Here is a 24572-nt window from a genome sequence, read left to right as displayed (position 1 = left end):
AAGACTAAATTATCTTTTTCTAATAATATGGCTTCATATTTTAAAATTTGGGAATTAGTTTACCATCTCCCAACTCTTTGATTTAATATATTCCTGACCTGATGTGGGGTGCTCACTACCAGGGCCCTGCAGAGGATCAGCTTCCGACTCCCCTCCACCAGCAGGGCCGTGGCAGCCACTGTCTACCTGCACCTTTGTCTCCCCATCTCCCGTCTTCCATGGCCCCTCTCTCTTTCTCTGTCTCTCTCTCTTCCTCTCATACTCTTTTTTCCTTTTACATTATCTCTCTCCCCAGTTTCACCTTTTGTGTCTTTGATCTCTGTCTTTTCCAGTGTCTTTCTCGCTTATTTTCTTTTTTTTATCTCTCTGTCTCTGTCATCCCTGTTTCCTCTTTCCCTCACACTCAGTTTCTTCCTCTTTCTCTGGGCGCCAGCACACTCGCCATGTTAACAGCTTACTTACGTTAGCTCTCTCACACTGTCCACCTTTATCTCATGCTTCGGCTCTGCGGCTCCTGGCGCCCCCACACCTGCAGCTGCACAGCTGGCTCCCCCTTGCCTTCAGGGTCAGCAGCTTAACTCTTTCTCTCTGGGCACCAGCATGAGCCATGCTGTGGCTCCCCTCTGTCTGTCTGCAAGATGGACAGCTTTGGCTTTCTCTCTCTTTTTCTAATTTCGTTTCTTACTTTTAACAAAAACCTTCTAATTCCTTACTTGACTTTTTATTCCATCCATCTTTTCTTTTTTCTTTTCTTTTCTTTTTTTTTTTTTTTTTTTTTTTTTTTTTTTTTTTTTTTTTTTTTTTGCGGTTTCTTGGTAATATCAGGCCAGCTTTTGGTCATAAAATTAACCTTTAAAAAGCCTTGCCCTACTAGGTCCTCTGGATCTAATCCTGATTTTTTTTTTTTTTAATTTGATCCCTGAGCCTCTGCAGAAATGCAGAGGGAGTCTCCTCTTTTTCTTGTTGGAGCTCGAATGGTTTTGAGACATTCTGTGTCCTTGAAGTGGACTCTTTAATCCCTTTAATTATTCTTTCCCTTAGGTCCTGCATTTGGGTCCAATCTTTGGGGTTATTGTTATTCCATCTGGGATTTGCATTTAGGAATTTCTGCCCAGCTGGCTGGACTCCTTGCCCGAGAGGGTGCTGTCTCTCCCAAATGCTCATGGTTGCCCTTTTAATTATTCCCCTCTCTTCCCCAGTAAACAGAATAGTCATGATTGACATCATCTTAGCCCAAGTACAAAAATTGGGTCCTAAAAATTGATCTAGCTGCTTTGCTAAACTGAGGAATTTTTCCAAGAGTGGCCTTATTTCCTATTTAAAATTTCTAACATTAGTACTTGTTAGAGGCACACTTACATATCCAACTTCTCCCTGTCCCATAGGGACTTCTCTAAGAGGGTACATATTAGACATCTGCTGTTTAGAAGGACTAGGGAAATTCTCAATGTCCTTCTTACGTTGTTCTAATTCTTTCCTTAAGTTTGGATAAGGATTTACGGGAGCATTGGGTTTAGCTTCTTTATGACCCCCAGATTCCTCTTCCTCCAGCCTTCCTGTTAACCCCTGATCTCCCTGTCCTCTATTTTGTGAGATGTAAGGTGGAGCTAAGCGTGTTATGGGATCCCAGGGCTTTTTATTGGGCAAGGGCTTTTTACTATGCTCCTTTTTTCCTCTTGAAGGGGGAGTATGGGGGTTAATTCACTAATTTAACAAAGAGCATAACCCATCTCCTCTTGTGAGGATGGGGTTTTATTATTCACATAGCGAATTAAAGCTTGGCACACCCAGTCCTCATCTGAGCCAAACTTAGGCCAAAAGACTGAAGGCTGATGAATGGGCTCTTTGGCCCAGATAAAACAGTAATGCTTTATCATTTTTTGCTTTTCCTTGTCCCTGGTTCGAGGGTTAGCCCTTAAAACCCTGCAGCATTTTCCCCAATGGACTATTTGGGGGAATGTTAGAGGGTGTATTTTTAGTTCCCTGTTTTGTTGGGCTGGGGCTCTAGGTGTTTGTTTAGGGTTGTCTTGCTGCATTTTGTTGCAGTCCACAATGCATTGCAATCCTAGTTAGCTTAGGGGCTCTTCAAGTTTTTGACTTATGACCTAAGTAGCTGAGCAAGCTGATAAGAACAGACAAAACGAGCTATTTTGCAGTTGAGTAAACTTTTATCTTAGACTAAACTTATTTGGTTTGAGTGAGGGAAACTAAGCAGGGTGGGGGCGGGGAGGAACTGGTGAGGGAGGGGAGACCAATAAGCAGGCATTAGCTATCCAAGCAGGGGCCTAGTATATTCTGTTTCTTCTGTAGTTTGCTGACCTAAGCCAATTTAAGACACTTTGTCTTGGAAATGGACCACTGTATACATTATTTTCTTCAGAAGGGAAGGCATCAAGGTGGCAGATCTATCCTGGCCTGGGGATTCAACCACGTCTTGGCAGGCCTTTCAGGCTTTGCCAGAGACCTTGAAAAGCACTGAGCATCTGCTCTTCAAGCAGTGAAAAATGTGGGCTGTACCTATCCTACCCCTGGCTGGTCACCCATTCCACATGCACAGCCCAGCCCTAAACCCTAGAGACTGTCTCCCAGGACAGTATGTTGGCCAGGTCCCCCAAATGAAGAATATTGGGGAAATTTGTAGAGTTTTAATGTATTCATTCAGTGACTATTTATTAAATGTCTCCTCTATGCCAAGCATCAGGCATTGAGGAAAAGCAATGGACCAGAGAGACACAGTCACTGCCCTTGTGGACAGTGGGTCTCTGGAGGAAGTCAGAAAACCAACATGTCCCGGTCAAGTAGGATGAGCATTGTTTAGCAGTTCCATATTACATGCCCCCCAAGTGCAAGGTAGGTTCTGTGGGAGGCAGAAATATAAATTAGCAAAGTCGTGGAGGGAGGTGAGGGAAAAAGCCAGATCTACTGTAATAGGAAACTTCCCTCCCATTCACTACTGGAGAAAAGCCTAGAGATTGTGATCTTTCTTGTTTTTCACCCTAAAACCAAAACGTCAAGGCACTTTCTGACCTGCATGACTGGCTCCCTGTCACAGACAAATAAGCAGAACTGGCCCCAGATATGAAGAAGCAGGAAAATCCCCTCTTGGGGGCACAGTGTCTGGCTGGTTCATAGGGATGTTTAAGGAGGGTGGAACCAGAGAAGGCTGCCATGCATGCCATGTGGCCCCAGACCAAGGGCTCCCCTGCCCAGGCATGCGCCCTGCAATGGCCATGGTGCCTGGAATTCTACTGAAAGAGGTTCGCTTCGGGGTCTCATTTGTTGCTCCTGAAAGAACTGTTCTCTCAGTGTCTTTGAAGATGGAGCACTCAGCAACAGGTGGAGAGGAAGGCCATTGGTGGGACAGCCCACCAGGAGATGGGGAGCCAGGTTTAAAAGGAGAAATGGGTGGAGCCCAAGGCAAAATATGGCTACCTCAAATTTCACCAGGAGCCAGCAAAAATTTCTAATGCAAGAGATAATGTTTTCACCAGCTCTGAGATTTCGGATGGAAACTACCCCAGGTTCCCAGACTGAGAGAGTTCCTGAAATGTGGAACTTCCAATGCCCAAACCAGGAAAGTCCCAGAAAAGTGTGGTGACTAGATTCCCCAGCAGGAAGTGTTGACTTGTCTCTCACTGGGGTGTGTGCATGTGTCTGTTTCCAGTGTCAGGCACCTACGATGCAACGATCCTGGATGCCAACCTTCCCTCCCATGTGTGGTCCTCCACCCTACCAGCGGGGTCCTCCATGGGGACCTATCACAACAACATGACAACCCAGAGCTCATCCCTCCTCAACACCAATGCCTACTCTGCAGGATCAGGTACCTGGAGGGCAGCCTACACCCTCTGTCACCCTGAACTCGGCATGCCTCTATCCTAGAGATGAATGACCCTCAGAACGTTTGCCATCCTCAGGGCCTCCTGGAGAGGCTTTCTGTGGCCAAACATCCCAGGAGACTCCCCCTGGAACTTCAGTTCAATTCAATCTAGAAGGTATTCTGGTGTGTCCCCTTTAGGACATATAGCACAGTGTATCAGGAAAAATTGGAAAGAACACTGAAAATGGATGTAGAAGATCTAGTTTCATTTCATATGAATTGACAGTGGGGCCTTGAATAAGTCATTTGACTTCTCTGAGCTTCAGGGACCATCTCTGTAAAGTGGGGTCACTCACAAGAGAGACTTTGGCTGGACCCACTGTCCACTCCAGGTCTGACAGACCTGAGATCACCTGTTGGCTGTGACCCAAGGTACAGTGCAGGCTAGTGTTTGATTCTCTGCTGCAAGGCAAGAGCCTGTTTTTCCTAAGAACAAAAATTTCCCAAAATATAAAAACCCAATCCTGGCATTTCTTCTGGTGCTTCTATGGTATCCGAATCTCTATCCCTGTCTGGGCCAGATGTCCCTCTCACCAGCCTTCCTCCTTGCCCCTGCAGTCTTCGGAGTTCCAAATAACATGGCATCCTGCTCATCCACTTTGCACCCTGGACTCAGCACATCCTCCTCAGGTCAGTGTCACCATCTTGAGATGACTTTTCCAGGCTATTTGCATAGAAGTGTTAGGATGCTTCACCCAAGAGCATGAAGGACTTTCTTCTATGCATACTGCAGCCCAGAAGCAGAGGCACAGGGCTGCACAGAGCCTGCCCTCAACCACAGGGAGAACTTAGACCTCAAGGGAAAGGTCTCAGGCGAGGGGACGTGAGCCCACATTGACATGCGTATTCTAAGGTGGTACCTTTCTTTTCTGGAAGAGTTGGAGGATTGGAAATGAAGAGTCTAATGGAATCATAGTGTAGGACGTTTTCAGGGTAAAGGCATTGTTAATTTAGAAGGATTTTATTTCAGATCTTTTAAAGAGAAATAGTAATTCATTGAGTAAATGCTTTCAGATCTTTCTATAAATATAGCACATAGTTTCTTGGAGTAACTACACTGGGGTAAATAATGTTACTACTTAGCTTCCAATGCAAACATACAACAATTTTAAAGAAATATTTATTTGCTATGTTTCCACATACATCTTAAAGGCCTATATGTAAATGTTACCAGCCTACATCTTTTCTTTTTAAAGGAGTCTGCCTTCTCCCTGTGATAATGTGACTAATAAATATAATGATGTGGGCCTTGTTTATTTACTTAATTGATATAGAGACAAGTACAAGTTTTGCATTCAGATTTTCAGCACCTTCCTCCAGTTAACTAGAGGCCCACCAAATCCAGAAGACATTGGCTACATGTTTTATTTCTTCTGCCTTTGCTATTTTGCTTTGTAAAGTCCTGATAAAAACCAGGCCCCAAGGGAAGGTGGGCTGATATCAGATCCTTGATCTTGTGCCCCAAATAGCAAAGCTGCTGGCCAGCAGGAATAAGCTTCTGCACGTTGTTGAAAACAAACAAACAAGCAATCAAATAAACAAGGAGCCTTTGAAATCATAGTGGAGGTGGGGGAGTTTTATGTGTTTGTGTCAGGAGAAGGAAGGGCTAACTGGAATACTAGGAGTTTGCCAAGTTAGTGCCTCTCAGCACCTGAGGTGTCTGTGTCCATATCCTATGCTTACAGTTCCCACACTGTGCACCAAGGCACCACAGGAAACAGGAACCCCTACGATATTTTTAAATTTTGAGAGATCTGTCAGCAACATCTGTCAGACCCTGTGCAAACTACTGCTTTTAACTTGGAGGGACCTAACTACGTGATAAGTAGAACTGTTAGTAATTTTTGGCCTGGGGTAGGTAGGTGGGGGTATTAACAAAATTACTATGTTACAAAGAGTGTGGGAACGGAGGAAGTTTTGGAATCTGTTGACAAAAGTATTGATCATAAAAGTGGTTTGGGACTCTGGGGGCCGTCCTAAGCCAGGGGGCATCCTCCGTGCTCCCTGTACTCACCTGACCTCTGTTACTTTCACAGTATTTGGCATGCAGAACAATTTGGCCCCCAGCTCGACTACCCTGTCCCATGGCACCACCACAACCTCCACAGGTCAGTAGGCTAGGGTTGGAGCTTAAGGGCTGAGAAGCAACACCTCTTTGCAGCTACAACTCACTGAATTAGGAGACCCAAAATGTCCCTGAAAATCAGTCAACCTTTCCCACCAAAGAAACAATACCTCCTGCCCTGAGATATCAATCTTGATCATTAACTGGCTCAGACATGAGTCAAGCACACAGGGAAGTCTGTCCCGTCAACAGCATCACCTTGTGAGGCATCACTTGTATGTTCCTGTGTCTCTCACAGTCGAACTGTTAGGTTGGTAGTCTCGCCAGCTCACTGCTCTCCTTGACAACCCACTGTCACTGCAAATCAATCATCTGGTTGATTTTATGATGTGCCCCCTACAGGTTGCTGCCTCTGTGCAAACCTGGGGGTGGCTGGGGACATGAAACCTAGGTCAGCCTTTGCCCCCAACTTGCCTGCTACTTAATTGGCAGAGGAAGTCTAACACACAGGAGACAATGAGAGGCTCTATAAGACAATGGGAATAAGTGATAGGCCATGCAGAGCAGGTGTTAAGGGCTGTAGGAGTTCAGGAGAGAAGGAGATGCATGAGGATCTAGGAGGACTTCCTGGAAGCAGCTAGAAGGATGAGAAGGATTATACCTAAGAACATTCCATCTAAACCCTCATTACTGTTCCCATGACTGGAGAGAGTTGATTCATCATCTGCTTCTCACTGGAGAGGGTCGGGGGCACCTCTCTGCCAGGGGTGACCAGGCTTCTCCTGAGTTGCCTGGAACGACCCTCCCATGCTGACCCAGCTTCCTTTCTTGCAGCATATGGGGTGAAGAAAAACATGCCCCAGAGCCCTGTGGCTGTGAACACTGGTGTTTCCACCTCTGCCGGTGAGTGCTGCTCCCAGCTGCCGGGGGTCAGGCTGGTGCACAGGGAGGATTATTCTGCAGTAATCCTGCCTGTGTATCCTTTCAATACACGTGGTATACTGGAAGAGGAAATAGGACCCATGAGTGGTCTTAGACCTGCAAATGCAACTTGCCCCAAAGGCCTCTTAGATGTTTCCATGAGTGAATAAAGCTGAACATTCCCATGAATGTTCCTATCGGAAGGCGGCAGGAAGCTCCACCCTCCATACCTGCCTAGGGCCAGGCACTTGCACATTAGCCACTGCCCTTGACTGGAAGCCTTTGGCCCTTACCTGTTACATGCAGCTCATGGAGCCCTCGGAAGCTGCTGGCACCCTCCCTACTTTCTATAGAATCTATATCAACTTCATCCACATATTTCAGCACCATGCAGTGAGCTGTTTCCTCCATTGTTCTAATTCTGGTGTGTTGTCTTCCATTTGACAATTCATTTATTGGAAAGCCTTTACTGAGCACCTTCTTTGTGTCAGATGGACACTGTCCTAAGTGCTGACAGTACAGCGGTGAACACGACAGGATAGATTCCTGCCTTCACTAAGCTGACGTCAGTGGTGGAGGCAGATGACAAACACACAAAGTATGCAAGATAATTACAGAAAAGGATACAGATTTTAAGGACAGCAATAAGTGATGCGGTAGAGATAGGAGTGTGTGTATGAGGGTGAAGTGCTTTAGATGGCGTGGTCAGCTAAAGCCTCCCCAAGAAGGCAATGCTTAAGACCTAAAGGATAAAAATGAACCCAAGTTAGTTAAGGAAGGACTTGCCTGACTGGGGGACTTTTTCCCATTCAATAAAGATCCTGTAATCTCCAGGAGGGGAGGCAGCCCCCATAAACCAGCCATCCAGAGCTTCTGACATTGACCCAAACTCTTGGTGGCCAGGCCCAGCCAGGCATAGAGGGTGTCCTTGGTCCCCAAGATGCTTCGTAGTAACCACTGTCAGCAAGAACAGGAGACCCTCATACACACCTACTAATTTACCTTCCACCCCCCTTCTCTTTCTTCTCCTTCCTCTTCTTGTCTTTTCTCCCCTCTCCCTTCTCCTGGCACATGTCCTTCCTTCTCACCCATTTTCTTCCTCCCCAGCCTGCACCACAAGTGTGCAGAGTGATGACCTTTTGCACAAGGACTGCAAGTTCCTGATCCTAGAGAAAGACAACACACCTGCCAAGAAGGAGATGGAGCTGCTGATCATGACCAAGGACAGCGGGAAGGTCTTTACAGCCTCCCCCGCCAGCATCGCTGCGAGTGCGTCAGATCCCGTGTGGCTTGGGTTTCAGAAGAAAGGCAAATAGTGTAGGAGAACAAATGTCCTAGCATGGTGGTTTGGGACCCTATGAGTCATGAAACCACAGCCATCCCATTCTAATGAAAAGCACCTGTCTGAATAGTATGTTCCAGGGTCTGCCTTCAATGCAGATGAGCTGAGAAAATTCAGGCAAAGAGCTCTCAGAGAGGTATTTGGGTGACAGCAAGCCTAACGGCAAACACAGATTGGGGCAGATGAATCCCAGGAAAGAGGGGCTTTTCTTACCAGTCTAACCTTGACCTTCCCAAGCAGGGTAGTGAGAGGGGGGCGGGGGAAACATAGGCCAGAGTTGAGAGGTTGAGAAGAGAATATGCCAGGTTATAATGTGTTCTGTCCACAGCTGCTTTTTCAGAAGACACCCTAAAAAAAGAAAAGCAAGCTGCCTACAATGCTGACTCAGGCCTAAAAGCTGAAGCTAATGGTAAGAACAAATATGATTGTTGTCCACCTTGACTTCAGCCAGGCCACATTTCATTTCATTGTCTTTGGAGACCTTGCTACTCAAAGTGTGGTCCATGGGCCAGCAGCATCAGCCACACCTGGGAGTATGTTAGAAAAGCAGGAGCCCAGCCCTAGCTCAGATCTACTGAGTCAGAAGCTGCATTTCAACAAGCTTCCCAGGTGATTTGCGTGTGCGCGTTATTGGAGCAAAAGCCTGCCTCTGCCACGTCTACGATGGCATCTGTTTTCTCATTTTACTTGTTCTCCATAATCTTCAGAACTAATAGAAAAATGCTTTGCAAAGCGCTTGTTAGCTTTATTTTTTTTCTTCCCAAATATCTGCGTTCTTTGTCTGATAACCACATTTCTTCATGATGCCCTGTAGGACTCTCCAAATCACTGATTTCAGGGAGGTCAGTAAAGGAAGGAAAATGTTAAGTCATAGAACATTTTTAAATAAATGCCAATCAAATCAGTTATCAGTTTAACAAGGTAAGAGATTGAAACCTGACTGTAAGTCTTTTTTTTGAGACAGAGTCTTGCTCTGTCACCCAGGCTGGAGTGCAGTGGCGCGATCTCGGCTCACTGCAAGCTCCACCTCCCAGGTTCCCGCCATTCTTCTGCCTCAGCCTCCTGAGCAGCTGGGACTACAGGCGCCCGCCACCACGCCCAGCTAATTTTTTGTATTTTTAGTAGAGACAGGGTTTCACCGTGTTAGCCAGGATGGTCTCGATCTCCTGACCTTGTGATCCGCCCACCTCGGCCTCCCAAAGTGCTGGGATTACAGGCGTGAGCCAACGCGCCTGGCCTGACTGTAAGTCTTTAAAGTTAGCAGTTCCTGACATTTTAGGGGTAGGTCTAGGGCTGTGGAGTCAAAAGATCCTTTTCAGAATCCGATGAAAGGTATGAACAAATTGCCCAGTAAATTCTACACATGCCCACAAACACTCAACTTTCTTACTTTTTTTTTTTTTTTTTGAGGAGTCTCGCTTTGTTGCCCAGGCTGGAGTGCAATGGCGTGATCTCAGCTCACTGCAACTTCTGCCTCCTGGGTTCAAACAATTCTTCTGCTTCAGCCTCCCAAGTAGCTGGGACTACAGGCGTGTGCCACCACACCCAGCTAATATTTTTGTATTTTTAGTAGAGATGGGGTTTCACTATGTTGGCCAGGCTGGTCTCGAACTTCTGACCTCGTGATCTGTCCGCCTCGGCCTCTCAAAGTCCCGGGATTACAGGCGTGAGCCACTGTGCCCAGCCAAACACTCAACTTTCAAATAGCATCACGGACTGAGGAACAATCCTCCTCCAAGCTCATCCTTCTCATTCCCGATTCCTTCCACCCCAGGTCGGGAACTTGTGTTCAGAGTCCCTTAACCAAGAAATCAGAGTCATTTCTCACAACCATGCTTATTGTTGGAATGCAAGTGGCACCCATAACTTGGTGTTCCAAAAATGTTTTGAGGTGTAAAGGTTTAAGGTCATAAGAGAATTAAAACATGGTACTTTCTCCCACCATTAATTGTTTGCCAAGCCATGTCTTCATGGATATAATTATCACAAACATCAGATTAGTGAGTGCTGGATGTTCCTGCACGTCATTGAAAGCACATTTATTAAGAAAGTAAAGGAATTAAAAAATGGCTACTCCATAGGCAGAGCAGCCAGCTCCTCCAGTTTAAAAACTCAGATCAAAACCTGTTTTTCCTTTCAGGAGACCTGAAGACTGTGTCCACAAAGGGCAAGACCACCACTGCAGGTAGGTGAGAACCACGAACCCTGCAGTGACAGGATCCAATGGGGCTGCTTGTGGCTAATGGACCAGATGACAGTCCCTCGCCTGGAAGCAGTGCACAGAAGCCACCAGACTCTAACGAGTTTCCCTAAAAGCTCAGAAGGGAGCAGGATGGGGGTCAGGGGAGTGGCAGGCTGTGGGTCAGAGGTGGCCGCAGAAAGAGCTTAGCTCAGGAGACAAAGCTAACAGGCCCCCCGCCCCCAGCTGCCCCTAATTAACACTTGCTAATTAGGTTGTCTCCTAACACAACAGTGCGACTGTGTCTTTACACAGCAGCTCAAGAAGAGACTAAGCCATGCACGCCTCCAGCCCCTTAGCCTTTCCTCATTTCCTTCCACCGCCTTTTGATAGAAGCAGGTCAGGTCTTACCACCCCATTTTAGAGAACTAAAAACACTTTTCATTACAAAAAAAACATAGTTTTAATTCACTGGGCACCCCTGAAGAGCTGAGTATAATTCTAGGCGCTGTGAGGATTAAAGAAAGCACTGTGTGAACTGAGGCACGGAGATAGGAATGCTTTAGGTTTGGGTCCAATCAGATGCAGATCAATGCTATATTCAAAATAAAGATGTTTAAGCCTCATGCTATGCTGCTAACTCCTCTACTATTTTACATGCCTTGTCCCCTTTCATTCAACAACCCTCCCAGGAAGTAGGCAATCCTTTAACCCCATGTTATAAAAACAGAAACAAAGGTGAAGTGACCTTCTCAGGGTCACACAGCTGAAGCCAGGATTGCCAGACTTCTGGTCAGCACCAGCCAGGCCCTGTGCTCCGTCCAGGAGCCAACCCTGTCCCATGTTGAACAGCACAGGAACTTCAAAGCCCCCAGTCACAGTCACTCGGGTCAGAAAGTCACCAAAAGTCAGAGAATCTGGAGGGAAAAGGCAGGAGCCGCCTGCATTTGCTTCATTTTCCCTGTCTCTTCCACAGGTATCCACAGCTACGGCAGCGGTGGTGTTGGTGGCAGTGGAGGAGGTGGCAATGTTGGTGGTGCTGGCAGTGGCCCTTGGGGAGCGGCGCCAGCCTGGTGCCCCTGCGGTTCCTGCTGCAGCTGGTGGAAGTGGCTGCTGGGCCTGCTGCTCACCTGGCTGCTCCTCCTGGGGCTGCTCTTCGGCCTCATTGCTCTGGGTATGTGGCAAAGGCAGCAGGGCAGCCTGTGTGGTAGGAGGCAGGCCGGCCCCACTGCCGGTCAGGAGGGCAGGAATCTGTGAGTGGGCCCACGTGTTAGGGGACGAGGGGACCTGAATGCATTGGTGCAGACCCTTGTTACCGCAGATGAGGAATCTGAGGCCCCAGGAGGTGCCTGGCCAAGGACATGCTGCCACTTAGTGGTGGAGCTGAATTTGGATGCAGCACCTGATACCCAGCCCCACCCTCGCTGCACCTGTAGGCCCCGCTCTAAGCACCTGGCTGCCCATAGTAACAAGGTCAGGATTTTCTTAGTCTTTTTTATTTTTGCTGTTTCCAAGCAGCCATATCTATTTCTTTTCTTTTTTTTCTTTTTTTTCTTTCTTTCTTTTTTTTTTTTTTTTTTTTTTTTGAGACAGAGTCTCACTCTGTCACCCAGGCTGGAGTACAGTGGTACAATCTTGGCTCACTGCAACCTCCGCCTCCCGAGTTCAAGTGGATTCTCCTGCCTCAGCCTCCCGAGTAGCTGGGACTACAGGCGCATTCCACCACGCCTGGCTAATTTTTTGTATTTTTAGTAGAGATGGAGTTTCACTGTGTTAGCCAGGATTGTCTCGATCTCCTGACCTCGTGATCTGGCCCCCTCGGCCTCCCAAAGTGCTGGGATTACAGGCATGAGCCATCGTGCCTGGCCAGCCATATCTATTTCTATCAGCGCTCACACCACCTCACAGGGAGAGTGAGGACAAGCTTTGTCACCCAGCTCATATGAGAAGACTGACTCCCAGGCCAAGTTTCTTTAAGGCTCTGTTGTGATGCTGAGCAGCTAATCCTGCTGGTGGCCACGGCGGATTGTCTCTGCATGAGTATTCTAGCATGAAGAAGCCACCACAGGCCCCAGTCCCTTGTGTCAGGCCCCCCACAAGGAGCGAGTGTGTGAAAGACGAAGGACCGGGCCTTCAGTGACACAGTCTGTGTCTGTTTGTTGCAGCCGAGGAGGTGAGGAAGCTGAAGGCTCGTGTGGACGAGCTGGAGAGGTTCAGGAGCAGCATGCTGTCCGACGAGAAGCTGGAGAGAAGCAGCAAGGCCCGCCTCCAGGGCATGGCACCCACGGTGGGAGCAGACCTGGACAAAATTGGGCTGAACAGCAACAACCAGGAGGTGCTCTGGATGTTCGTGAGGAACAAGCTAATGACGGAACAGGAAAATGGTGAGAGCATCGCCGGGCACAGGGCCAGCTCCCCTGAGTCCCTTTCTTCTTTGCATCTATGTGGTATGTGGGCATGTGCTGTGGGCACCATCATCGAGCCCACTCTCAACCTCTCTCCTCCTCCAATCCTCTCAATAGCCCTGAGAGGTAGGTGGGACCAAGACTGTGGTCCCACTTTACTCCTGGGAAAACTGAGTTCTGGAAAGAATTGCCCAAGATCACCGGACTAGCCAAATTTAGAATCTGATCTCTAGTCTTTGCTTCAGTTTCTTCTTCCCATACCATGATCCCCTTATTGTGTGTGTGTGACGGACAGGAGATGTGAAGCTGACTCAGGATTTGCTTTCTCTTGCAGGAAATCTCCGAGGAAGCCCTGGCCCTAAAGGTATTGCCATGGATTGAACCTTGTCTCTGATTCATTTCCTGCAGTTGGAAGCGAGTTTTCTGGTTGGATTAGAAACCTTTTTCTTTGTTTTAAATGGGAGGATGAAGAGCTGAATGATCTCATGGTATCTGTTGGTTCTTTGTTCTAAATGGGAGGATGAAGAGTTGAATGATCTTATGGTATCTGTTGGGAGGGTTGAGATTTGGTTTTAGAGTCAGAATATCTTAGATAAGGAAGCATCTAAGAGAAGACCAGCAATGAGCCCAAGTGACGTAGACTGGGACTGGGAGGGACTCACGCTGCATGTTGCCTCACCTTGAAATACAGTTTACTCTGCCATACAAGGCAGAGTATGGCCTTTGGGTTCTTGCCCCGTCTCACAGTTTTCATATCTTTCTGGTTTCAGGTGACATGGGAAGTCCAGGACCTAAAGGTAATTATAACATGGGCATTTTTTACCTTAAATATTAGCAAGTGTTAATTGTTTCAAACAATCAGCAAGTGTCAGAAAACCCACCTTGCACTCCAAGAAGTAATTTGACAACAGATGGGACAGGCGTGTGAGGAGGAGAGGTTTCCAATCCCAGGGACCTTTGGTTGGACACAGAGCAGCTCTCCTTGGTCCAGCTGACCGGAGTTGGAGAGCTTCCGTGTGCACAGGAATCTCCAAAAGAATTTGGGCCCCATTCCCCGAGCCTCTGACTCAGGGGGTATGGATGTGGGCAGGAGTCTTTATCTTAGTCACCCTCGGTGATTCTGCAGCCAGAAGAATACTGAGCACCACGTTCAAGATGACAGGATCCCACCTCTCTCCAGCTCCCCCCTCACTTCCTAGGCAACCCCAGTCCAGGAAGTCAGCTCTTCCACTTTGGGGCCCTCGAGTCTCTTTTTTCCCTTCAGATCCTTGCCACCTACACCCTCGCATATACCTGGGTCACTGTCGCAGCGCTCCTTCCCCAAGGCTCCAGCCTGCACACCCTTCCTGACCAAGTTAGGGATGGGGACTGAGGCTGCCAGAGTGCCCGAACCTGCAGTTGTCAGATAAAATACAGGACTCCCAGTTAACTTTGCAGATAAACAACAAATAATTTTCACTATAACTTGTCCCAAATATTTAATGGGACATACTTATAACTAAAAATATGTGTTGTTTATGTGCAATTCAAATGTAACTGGACATCTGCATTTTTATTTGCTAAGTCTGGCAACCCTACCCGAATCCCACTAGTGACTTCTTTGGGGAATTGGGCACAGTCCTCCGGCTGACCACTCTCTCTTTTGCCTTTGTTCCTGCAGGAGATCGAGGGTTCCCTGGGACTCCAGGTACGTACTCTCTGATGACCTCCAGGGCTGCCGGTGTTGCAGCTGCTCAATCCTAGCTGATGGCTTCTGGGAGGAAAACAGGGGCTGAGATACCCTTCTGTGTCCACAGGAATCCCTGGGCCCTTGGGCCACCCAGGTCCAGAAGGACCAAAAGGTCAAAAAGGCAGCGTGGGTAAGAAACACATTTTTCTTTATTCATTTATTCCTCATTCTTTCATTCATTTAATAAACATTCATTAAGCGCCTGCTGTATGCGAGGCCCTGTTTTAGGCTCCGGAGAGACATCAGGGAACCAAGCAGAGAAACCCTGCTGCTGTGGAGCTGAGATCTGGGTTGGGGAGAAAGACAGTAACTGTGAAAAACAGTGAAGTCTGTAGCAGGTTGGGATGACGAATGACACAGGAAAGAAGAGCCTGGAGGGATTTTGCAAATGAAAGCTGGGGAGGGTAATTTTACACAGGGAAGTCAGGGAAGGCCTCTCTGAGAGGCCGCCATTTGAGCAAAGATTTGAAGGGCAAGAAGGAGCCAGGCAGGAGAGATCTAGGGAAAACATTCCAGGCAGAGGGAGCAGCCAAGGCCAAGGCCCCAGGGCAATTTTCAAGGAGCATCAGGGAGGAGGAGACCTCTGAGCTGGAAAGTCCAAAGGGATGGGCCGAGAGGAGGCAGGCTGTGCGGGGCCTCAGAGGCCAGTGTAGGGACTTCGGCTTTGGCTCTGGGTGAGCTGAGAAGCCATGTGCAGGTTTGGGGCAGAGGTAGAACATGATCTACTCACATTTTCAAAGAGCCACTCTGGCTTCCAGGTTAAGCCAAGGCTATGGGGTCCAGGAGAGAAACGGGGAGGCCAGGGAAGGGCTCCAGGCAACTGTCTGCCGTGGAAGGCTGCCTGTGGAGCCCTTAGCTGGGGCACGGGATCCTAACTTGGAGGCTGGCCATCCTTGTCTTTAGGAGATCCCGGCATGGAAGGCCCCATGGGCCAGAGAGGGCGAGAAGGCCCCATGGGACCTCGTGGTGAGCCAGGGCCTCCTGGGTCTGGAGAGAAAGGGGAAAGAGGTAAGAGGCAATTCCTTCCTGGCAGAGTTAGCTATGCCTGTGCTTCCTTCTCTGTGTCAACACCCATCCCTCCTTCATTCTGTCTCTCTCTCCCTCCTTCCTTCATTTACTGAGCGCTCACCCTGAGTCAGGGTCTGTGCTAGGCCCTGCGGAGACGTTCGGCATGGGCTGGGCTGGGCTGCAGGGCCAGTCCTAGGGCTGAGGACCCATCGGACACCCCTGGAATCCACAGGGAAAGTGGTCATAGGAGCAGTAGCCTTCCCAGAGTTGGGTGGTAAGGAGGGTGAGGAATCAGGCCAAGGTGGGGCTCAGGGGGCAGGGCAGAGCAGAGTTCATTGTAAGGTGGAGTGGTGCACAGACCTTTGAGCCTCTCTGTAGGGAAAAGAAAGAGAGATCAGACACTGTGTCTACGTAGAAAGGGAAGACATAAGAAATTGCATTTTGATCTGTACCTTAAACAATTGCTTTGCTGAGATGTTGTTAATTTGTAACTTTGCCCCAGCCACTTTGCCCCAACCTTGAGCTCACAAAAAAAAAACATGTGTTGTATGGAATCAAGGTTTAAGGGATCTAGGGCTGTACAGGACGTACCTTGTTAACAAAATGTTTACAAGCAGTATGCTTGGTAAAAGTCCTCGCCATTCTCTAGTCTCAATAAACCAGGGGCACAATGCACTGCGAAAAGCTGCAGGGACCTCTGCCCTGGAAAGCCGAGTATTGCCCAAGGTTTCTCCCCATGTGATAGTCTGAAATATGGCCTCGTGGGTTGAGAAAGACCTGACCATCCCCCAGCCAGACACCTGTAAAGGGTCTGTGCTGAGGCAGATTAGTAAAAGAGAAAAGCCTCTTGCAGTTGAGATAGAGGAAGGCCACTGTCTGCTGCCTGCCCCTGGGAGCGGAAAGTCTCGGTATAAAACTCGATTGTACATATGTTCAATTCTCGATGGCGGGAGGTGAGACATGTTGGCAGCAATGCTGCTTTGTTATTCTTTACTCCACTGAGATGTTTGGGCGAAGAGAAACATAAATCTGGCCTACGTGCACATCCAGGCATAGTACCTCCCCTGGAACTTAATTATGACATAGGTTCTTTTGCTCACATGTTTTTTTGCTGACCTTCTCCTTATTATCACCCTGCTCTCCTACTGCATTCCTCTTGCTGAGATAATGAAAATAATCATCAATAAAAACTGAAAAAACTCAGAGCCTGGTGCCAGTGCAGGTCCTTGGTACGCTGAGTGCCGGTCTCCTGGGCCCATTGTTGTTTCTCTATACTTTGTTTCTGTGTCTTATTTCTTTTCTCAGTCTCTCGTCCCACCTGATGAGATATACCCACAGGTGTGGAGGTGCAGGCCACCCCTTCACCTCTCCTGGCTGGAAGGAGGCCAGGAGGGAGGTAGGGAAGGCCCCAGATGTAGGTTCAGTGCTGGAGGGACTGGGGAAGGTGTTGCAATTCCATCCTTAACTATTAGACTGCTTTTGTCAGGGGAAACCAAGACAGATACCAGAAATCCTCTTAATGCTAACAGACTGTGAGCAGGAAGCTTTATTTTCAGTTTTACTTTCTCTTTAAAATATTGCTGAACCAGACAATAAAATTTATTGAGTGCCTACTAGGTGACAGACTCCATAGACTATAAAGTGTCTGGGGGTAGGAACTGGAGTTTTGCTGATAAGTGGCCTCACTGGGGCACCAATTGAATCCAAGACCACTGGCAGGGTGGGAAGCATCCCCTCCAAATGACAGTGCCAGGGTAGGGGGCAGCCACACTGGGGCCTCTCCTAAAGTGCTCATCCCTCCATTTCTCCTCAGGGGCTGCTGGTGAACCAGGTCCTCACGGCCCACCTGGTGTCCCAGGTTCTGTGGGTCCCAAAGGTAAGTCCAGTGTGCAGGGAGGAATCAGTTTCCCAGAGGAGAAGGCACATTCAGGATGGATCACAGAGAACGGGCCCTGAGACCCCAGACAGCCTTAACCACCTGCCCCAGGCCTATGCAGGGGTGGTGGGTGGGTCCAAAGAGCATCCCCCAAAAAAGCAGTCCCTGGAGAGTCAAGAGTGGGGCTGTAAGTTTAGCCCCATAATGGGCTTGGGGCCATGTTTCCATCTCTCTTCAATGGCCCCGTTATGTGATCCCTAAGCAGGTCGATGGATCATTCAGGAAATCGGAAATTAGACCTTTTCCTTGACTGACTGCAGCCCAGATGCACACATCAAAAGTAACATGTCTGGGCAACCCAGGGAGAGTGGGCCCCTTCTCAAAGCCCAAATGTTCTACTCCCCCAGCCCAAATGTTCTACTCTGAGCAGGAAAGAGCAAGGGGTAGTTTGATCCCACCCAGCTGCAGCCCCCTCCCTAAGGAGGACATGCACTGGGGTCACTCCCGGCCTGCAATACACTCACACAGCCCTCACCTGGAAGACAGCATCCCCAACCCCCACCTGCCCTTCACCGGGGCCAGATGTCCCCACCTGTACCTGCCCCTCTGCTGACTGCTGTCTCGTCCTCCTCAGGTTCCAGCGGCTCTCCTGGCCCACAGGGCCCTCCAGGTCAGTGTGCTGCTTCTTGTAAACAGGTTGTATTTCTGGGGCAAAGGTGGCAATGTTAAAAGGAAAACTAAATATTTTTAAAACCAAAGAAGCAATTATAAAGCAAGCCTCCCAGAGATACAGAATTCAAGTCTGCTTGTGTGTCCTCTATGGCAGAGGCTGGGCTCCCTGATGTGTCCTGCCCAGATCCCTTCTGACCTGGCTTAAGGCTTGAGACCCTCTGGCAGCCTCAGAAATGGAAGTCCCCACCCTGCCTCCATCTGAGCAAGCACCTGCCTCTGTCTTGTCCCCTGTGGCCACAGAGCTTGTCCTGCTGTCTTGAAAATCTTGAGCTGTGGCCAGTGCCTCTGCCAAGGCTCTACAATGTGTTCTAAAGCCTGTTCATCAGCAGGGGCAAGGAAGCTGGGCCAAAATGACTTAAAAAGGACTTGGGAAGGAGTCCATGGAAAGCATCCTTTGACTTTTACTATAGGGTGTGTGCGCGTGTGTGCCTGTATGTGTGCATGTGTGTGCATACAAGTCTCATCATTCCAAAGCTAGGGATACTCATCTGTGTGCATGGTTTCTTCTGCTGGGCAGGTCCTGTAGGTCTCCAAGGGCTCCGAGGTGAAGTGGGACTTCCTGGTGTCAAAGGTAAGCTGGAGGGAGACCTGGGGGACAGTGAGGATCTGATGGACACAACCCACAGCTTGTGTAGGCTGACAAGTGCAAGAGGGGAAGGAGAAGTCAGGATTGGAGGAGCCTGTCTTCAGAGACAGACATTGCCCCTTCCTGGTTGTCCCCTGTAGGGCATTTTACACCAAGGTGTCCATTTCCTTTTTAGGTGACAAAGGACCGATGGGACCACCAGGACCCAAAGGTATGCCACTCACTGCTGCTCGGTCATTACCAGGGCCTGCCTCACTCCTGGGAGCCCAGATGGGACCCTCACTGCAGGGTCTGAGGGTGCACAGGACCTGGACCAGGATCTCATTCTCATCCAAACTCTCAGGGAAACTAGGGCACAAAGAAGGGAAACAAAGCACTAATGTCACATTGAATTCTGAGGTGGTGAATGGTTCTTGGGGTGGTGAAGACACAGCATTCCAAGGCATCTGACCTGTTGTGTCCATGGCACCAATTTGTGCAACAGCAGGGGCTGGGGGTTCAGTCTGTGGGGGGAACTGACTCTGCCAAAGATCAGATGTGCGCCTTTGGCTGCATTAATGCTGTGTCCTCACCGACACCCGCTCACAGGAGCTCACAGTACAGCGAGAACAGACCTGCAGCCGGGGCCTGTTACTGGGTGAGGGTGTTTTCCTTGCTCACAGCTGTGGTTTTTCTGCCTCCCCCTTGTTTGTTTTAGGTGACCAGGGTGAGAAAGGACCTCGAGGCCTCACAGGTCAGTCTGTCATGGGAATCTACTTTAATCCATCCATGACTTTTGTAAATCCATCAGTCATTAGGTTGGAAAAAATCCAGAAGTAAGAGACCGAATCTGTTTGAAACCCTTCAGGGAACTTGTGATCTAGAAAAAACACAAGATGAGAAAATAAAGCCTGGAATGGAGGATAAGGAGGTATCCAGATATATAGTCCAAACAGTAAATGTTTGGAGCAAAAAAGAAAGTGTAGGGTTGTCTCTGATAATTTTGGGGAATACAGTTGAGAAAATATGCTCTTCCCGAAGCAGCAGAAAGTTTGCACCACTGGTATCCTCTCAACCACTGACTTCCTGCCAACTGGCGTGATTATAAAGGAAATTGATAGTAATAGAGCTGTGACTTAAGGGGTGGTTTTCAGTTTCCAAGGAGATAAGACTCATGCACATGCCCATGGTTCTGATTAGGTGTGGTTTCTGGGTGAGCCCATGCCACTGCCCAGGGGTACCAAGTGGCCCTGACCTTGGAATCAAAGCAGAAGCTGCTTCTTTGACCTCTTGGAGGAGGGAGCAGACTACTATTGTTGAAGCATACACAGCTTGTAAGTGTCCAACTAGCTAGTTCTTTGTCCATTGCAGGCGAGCCTGGCATGAGAGGTTTGCCTGGTGCTGTTGGTGAGCCCGGGGCGAAAGGAGCAATGGGTAAGTGTTCCAAAGGAATGGATGCAGTGAGTTCCCCATTTGAGGGGTCACCACGACCCTGGAGGCAGTCTTCTAGAACTGCCTCTCCTGCTCTCTAATCTGCCCACCCCTGGTAGAGTCTCCCTTGACCAGTCATTTCTGTGTCTGGGCATCCTTTCTGGGGCTCAGAGAGCTGCAGTTACCTCTGTGGGTTTCTTTCCACTTTGGGAGAGGCCTTACAGCTGCCTGTAAGCTCCCCATTCCCCTGGGGAAGATAGTGTTGAAGTCCTTAGGAACCTCAAGTGCTCCAGGAATCCAAGGGCTAGTCTCATGGCCAAATCCAGGTTTTTATCCTTTTGCTCACCTGAGGTGCCTGTCAGCCTGGCTGCAGAAACTGACCAAGAATCTCAGAGGTAGCCGGGTGCAGTGATTCACGCCTGTAATCCCAGGGACTCAGGATGATCGCTTGAACCCAGGAGTTGGAGGCTCAGTGAGCTATGATTACACTATTGCGCTATGGTCTGGGTGACAGAGCAAGAATCCATTTCTAAAAATAAAGGCCAGTGTTGAGGATCAAACCCAAGAAGGGTTTAAACCTCACCTGTGGAGATGAAGCATCTGCACGCTCGTTCAGTTCCCCAGCTGTTAGTGCTGACACTGCTAGGCAAGTGAGATGCTTTACCTCCCTCAAGGGGAGATAAGACTTGCATGAGGTGACAAGTGTCATGCGAGGTACAGAGTGCTGTGAGGATACAGTCAAAGGAGAGATTTTTTTCCAACAGGAAGGATGGAGGAAGGGGCATTTCAAGTGGTCCCAAAAAGTTAGAAAGATTTTAATCATGACCAGTTTGGAAAATTCCATGCAGGGATGACGGCATGAGCAGGGAAAGACAAAGAAATGGGAAAGAGCAAGATATGGTTCCAGAAGGCCACTGTTTTGGAGAGAGGTTACAATAAATAGTGCCTAGAGCAGAGGAGACAAGAACATGGAGGACCTTGACTTCTAGGCCCTCAAGTAAATACGACAAGCATTGAGCATCAAGCTTCTTGAGATGCAATGGGAAGGCACCGAAAAATTCTCAACAGGAAAAGAGACAATTGCTGGTTTAGGAGAAGGGGCAGGGGGAGTACTGTATCCAGAGAGTGTGACAGACAAGGCTGTCCCCTGGCTCATGCTTGCGTGGGCTGCTGGGAGACAATGTGCTTCAAGGACACTGGGACAGGAGAGGGAGGAATCGCAGAAATCACTCCAGGAGCAACTGAGAGACCTTGCTTCTACTTTACCAGGTCCTGCTGGCCCAGACGGACACCAAGGCCCAAGAGGTTGGTCACTGATCTGCTGCCCCAGCCTCACTCCCATCACAGCCCATGTTCCAGCATGCAGCCCTCAGTCCCCTTAACCATAGTGCAGAGGAGTGTACGGCATGTGGAAGTGTGCAGTCTCCAGTTCTGTTCCCCTTCTCCTTCCCACCTGCCAGCAAGTCAGTTAGGAAAACTCTCAGAAACTATCAGCTCAGATGTGATGACCAGTTTAGCTTTCCTAAATGTAAACACTTCCACGTTGGCCATTCTCTCTCTAGGTGAACAAGGTCTTACAGGGATGCCTGGAATCCGTGGCCCACCAGGACCTTCTGGAGACCCAGGAAAGCCAGGTAACAGAGCCGGAAGAGGGAGCCATGGCCCTGCTTAGTGTGTGTGTGCTTTGTGTGTGCAGATGTAGGCATGTGTGTGCGTGTGCATGCACAGGTGTGCAGGTTGTGGGGGAAGGGGTGTATGTGTGCATGGTTGTGTGTGTGTTCTTGCAGGTGTGCACAGATGCACCCATGTGTGCCTTATCCCGTTTTCCTCCAGCAGCTCGGCAGGGAACTGCCGTAGTGTTAGGTTGTTTTGTGTGCTGTGGCTGTAGGCCCTGGCACCTCTGGGTAACTAAGTCTGGCAAATCAGAAGAGTGGGATTAACAACTGAGTACAAGGAGTTCTAGAAAGGGGCAAGGACACTCTGAAAACTGCAGACTTGAAGGTCACCTCATTATTTTGCTCCTCTGAGCCCTTCCCCTCTTGTCCTCTCCTGGGACTGTACTGGGCCCTCACCAACACCCACCGGGCAGAGGAGGAAGCCATTGTTAGAGTCTCCACCGAGAGCAAAAAGCAAACTTCTCAGGGCTACAGGAAGAACAAATGAAAACCAGCCAAGAAAGCTGTGTGGTCAAGACGGGTGGGCATTCGTCGGGGGCCTCTGAGAGTATAGGGGCCTCCTCAGTCTCCTTTGGCGGGTGCCCAAACAGGAGCCATAGAGGGGGAACCTGGGGCAGCATTGGGATCCATGAGTGTTGAGCATTCTGGGTTTGTGGCTGTCCTCAGATTCCAAAAGGGTCTGTGAACCCTAATAGGCTCAGCACCATTGCCTGAGAAAGCAGTGGGTCGCTTCACTGCAAAGCCCAAAGAACTGCTCTCCATCCAGAGCTGAGAGGTCCATGGATGCTGGCTGCCCCGGCAAGAGACATGTCCTTCTGTACCCACTGACCCTTCCACTGCAATGTCCACCGGTTTGTGCATGTGTGGGTGTGGCTACCAGGGATGGCCTCAACCCTTCAACTGTTCCCTCTTGTGTCTGATTTTCTGCAGGTCTCATAGGACCCCAGGGACCTCAGGGTGAGTCGCTGGATCACTCCTACCTTCTCCTGGGGTAACTGCTTGGGCCAGGGCTTTTCCTGCAGTCACCAGAGTTTTCGCTCCTCTGCCAACTCCCTGGCACACACTGCCTTTCACTGTGAGTCTTGAGAAGCACCTTAGGAAGGAAAAATAGACACAGAACAATCTAGAACACCATTCTAGTAGAAACGAGATTAGATTGTGTACCAATTCTGTCTGCCTGTGCCCTGTTCCCCTCGGGTGCAGGAATCTGAGAGGAACCCCAAGCTCATAGCAGAGCTCCTGCTAGCCAGGAGAGCTGTTATTCCAGAGGCCCAAGTTCCCCCACTGGCATGGCAGCGCACGGGCGCTCACCCTTGCTCAGGAAAGTCCAGTTTCTCTGGGACAGCCTCAGTGTTAAAGCCTGTCCTGTAGTTGGACCATTGTGCCCCCATATTACTACACCCATCCCCTAATTTCCTGAAAGAAATTAGGCAAAGATTGAAAATGAAATCAGGCAGCAGCCCCCCAGCAGTTGAATGCATAGGTACATGCTTCCGATGCTGTCACAGAGGAGTTCAGTAGTTAAAGGCAAGAGGGTGATGCTGCATTGGACACAGGAAACCCAGCCCCGCCCCTGCAGAGGAGAGGGGAGACAGAGGCTGCTCTGCAGGCTCCAGGTGGCTCATAACCCCAAGGGATGGAACCCCTCCAAAGCTGAGCCCATGGGCCTCTGCCTGCTCCAAGCCACGCTGTTGCCCCATTTCCCAAAGAGGGACAAGGGCTCAGAGCAAGAGGCTCCCCAGGGACTGTCTAGACTAAGGCGGAAGGCAAAGCTGGTGCGTCCCAGGGTTTCAATCAGCAGTGTGGCTGTGCTGAGTGACAGAGCACTAGTTACTACCGAAGGGTGTCTGGAATTGCTGGGCCTTCATCATCCTGACTTACTTGTTCTAATCACATCAGGACTTCCCGGTACCCCTGGCCGACCAGGAATAAAAGGTAAGCGAATTTCCAAATGAGATTTCTTTCTTTTCACTGGCCATTTTTGTGGAAGGAAGGGATGGACAGGAAGAGGCCTTTCTCTGGCCAGAGCCTGGATCAACAGTGGCATCTAGTGGTTCCAACAGAGGGCTATGAGGCTGGGAGCCCAGGGGTTTGTGAACCAAGCCCTGAGTCCTCAAGCCCGACCTCTCCCCAGACACCTCCCCACCCCACCAACCTGAGCCTTGCAGGAGGTTCTGGAAGGGCACTGCCCTCCCCAGAGCCTTTCCATGCCCTGTTTTGCCTCTGAATGTCCCTATTAGTGCTTCATCCCCCTGGTATGTAGGCTTGGTCCCCTCCTAACAAGTCTCTTCCCCTGGGGCAGGAGCTCCCTTTGCCCTTATCATTCACATCAGCCTTAGTGTGAATGAGTAAATCAGACCTTTCCTGAGAGGTGGCTTTAGTACAGGCAGAGAGGAGTGTTAAGATGCTACTGAGAGGGCAAGTCGGGGTACTCAGAGGGGAGCTCATCCTCAGGGGTCTGACTGGGGCAATGTGGTGATGCCTATACACACAGTGACCCTCTTATCCAGTTCTGCCTATCAGACCTCAACCCCGAGCAAGTTCAGGGATCCACAGTGCTCAGGGACAGTCTTTCTCCTTCTGTTCCTGTGACCCCAACACGCTCCTGAACTTTGACATTCTATCGAGTCATGCTGTGTCATGAGCAGTCACTGTCACTCTTGGTGGGAACCTAAAATAACCACTTTCCAGAAATCATTTCCAGTGACTGATTGGGCCAAGGAGTTCTTTAGGGCTCACTAAATGTAAATAATGATAACTGAG

At 49.3% G+C, this 24572-nt stretch overlaps 1 protein-coding gene across 1 annotated transcript in view; it reads left to right on the top strand.

The window, feature by feature from the left end:
- Positions 1-24572, top strand: part of COL17A1 (collagen type XVII alpha 1 chain) — a 56144-nt gene that overhangs the window by 18157 nt on the left and 13415 nt on the right. The window contains exons 10-33 of the mRNA XM_025395555.1: positions 3665-3823; positions 4439-4510; positions 5917-5988; positions 6780-6848; positions 7974-8135; positions 8537-8617; positions 10349-10393; positions 11364-11561; positions 12553-12771; positions 13127-13156; positions 13563-13589; positions 14453-14479; positions 14589-14651; positions 15425-15529; positions 17343-17405; positions 18040-18075; positions 18655-18708; positions 18899-18934; positions 19421-19456; positions 20074-20136; positions 21403-21438; positions 21696-21767; positions 22740-22766; positions 23709-23744. Of these exons, the coding sequence (XP_025251340.1) occupies positions 3665-3823; positions 4439-4510; positions 5917-5988; positions 6780-6848; positions 7974-8135; positions 8537-8617; positions 10349-10393; positions 11364-11561; positions 12553-12771; positions 13127-13156; positions 13563-13589; positions 14453-14479; positions 14589-14651; positions 15425-15529; positions 17343-17405; positions 18040-18075; positions 18655-18708; positions 18899-18934; positions 19421-19456; positions 20074-20136; positions 21403-21438; positions 21696-21767; positions 22740-22766; positions 23709-23744 (1788 nt within the window). The remainder of the gene's footprint in view (positions 1-3664; positions 3824-4438; positions 4511-5916; positions 5989-6779; positions 6849-7973; positions 8136-8536; positions 8618-10348; positions 10394-11363; positions 11562-12552; positions 12772-13126; positions 13157-13562; positions 13590-14452; positions 14480-14588; positions 14652-15424; positions 15530-17342; positions 17406-18039; positions 18076-18654; positions 18709-18898; positions 18935-19420; positions 19457-20073; positions 20137-21402; positions 21439-21695; positions 21768-22739; positions 22767-23708; positions 23745-24572) is intronic.

This window comes from Theropithecus gelada, chromosome 9, assembly GCF_003255815.1.
Source record: "Theropithecus gelada isolate Dixy chromosome 9, Tgel_1.0, whole genome shotgun sequence".
Lineage (NCBI taxonomy): Eukaryota > Metazoa > Chordata > Mammalia > Primates > Cercopithecidae > Theropithecus > Theropithecus gelada.
The sequence above is the reverse complement of the archived record's forward strand: the minus strand, read 5'-3'. Positions and strand labels throughout refer to the sequence as shown.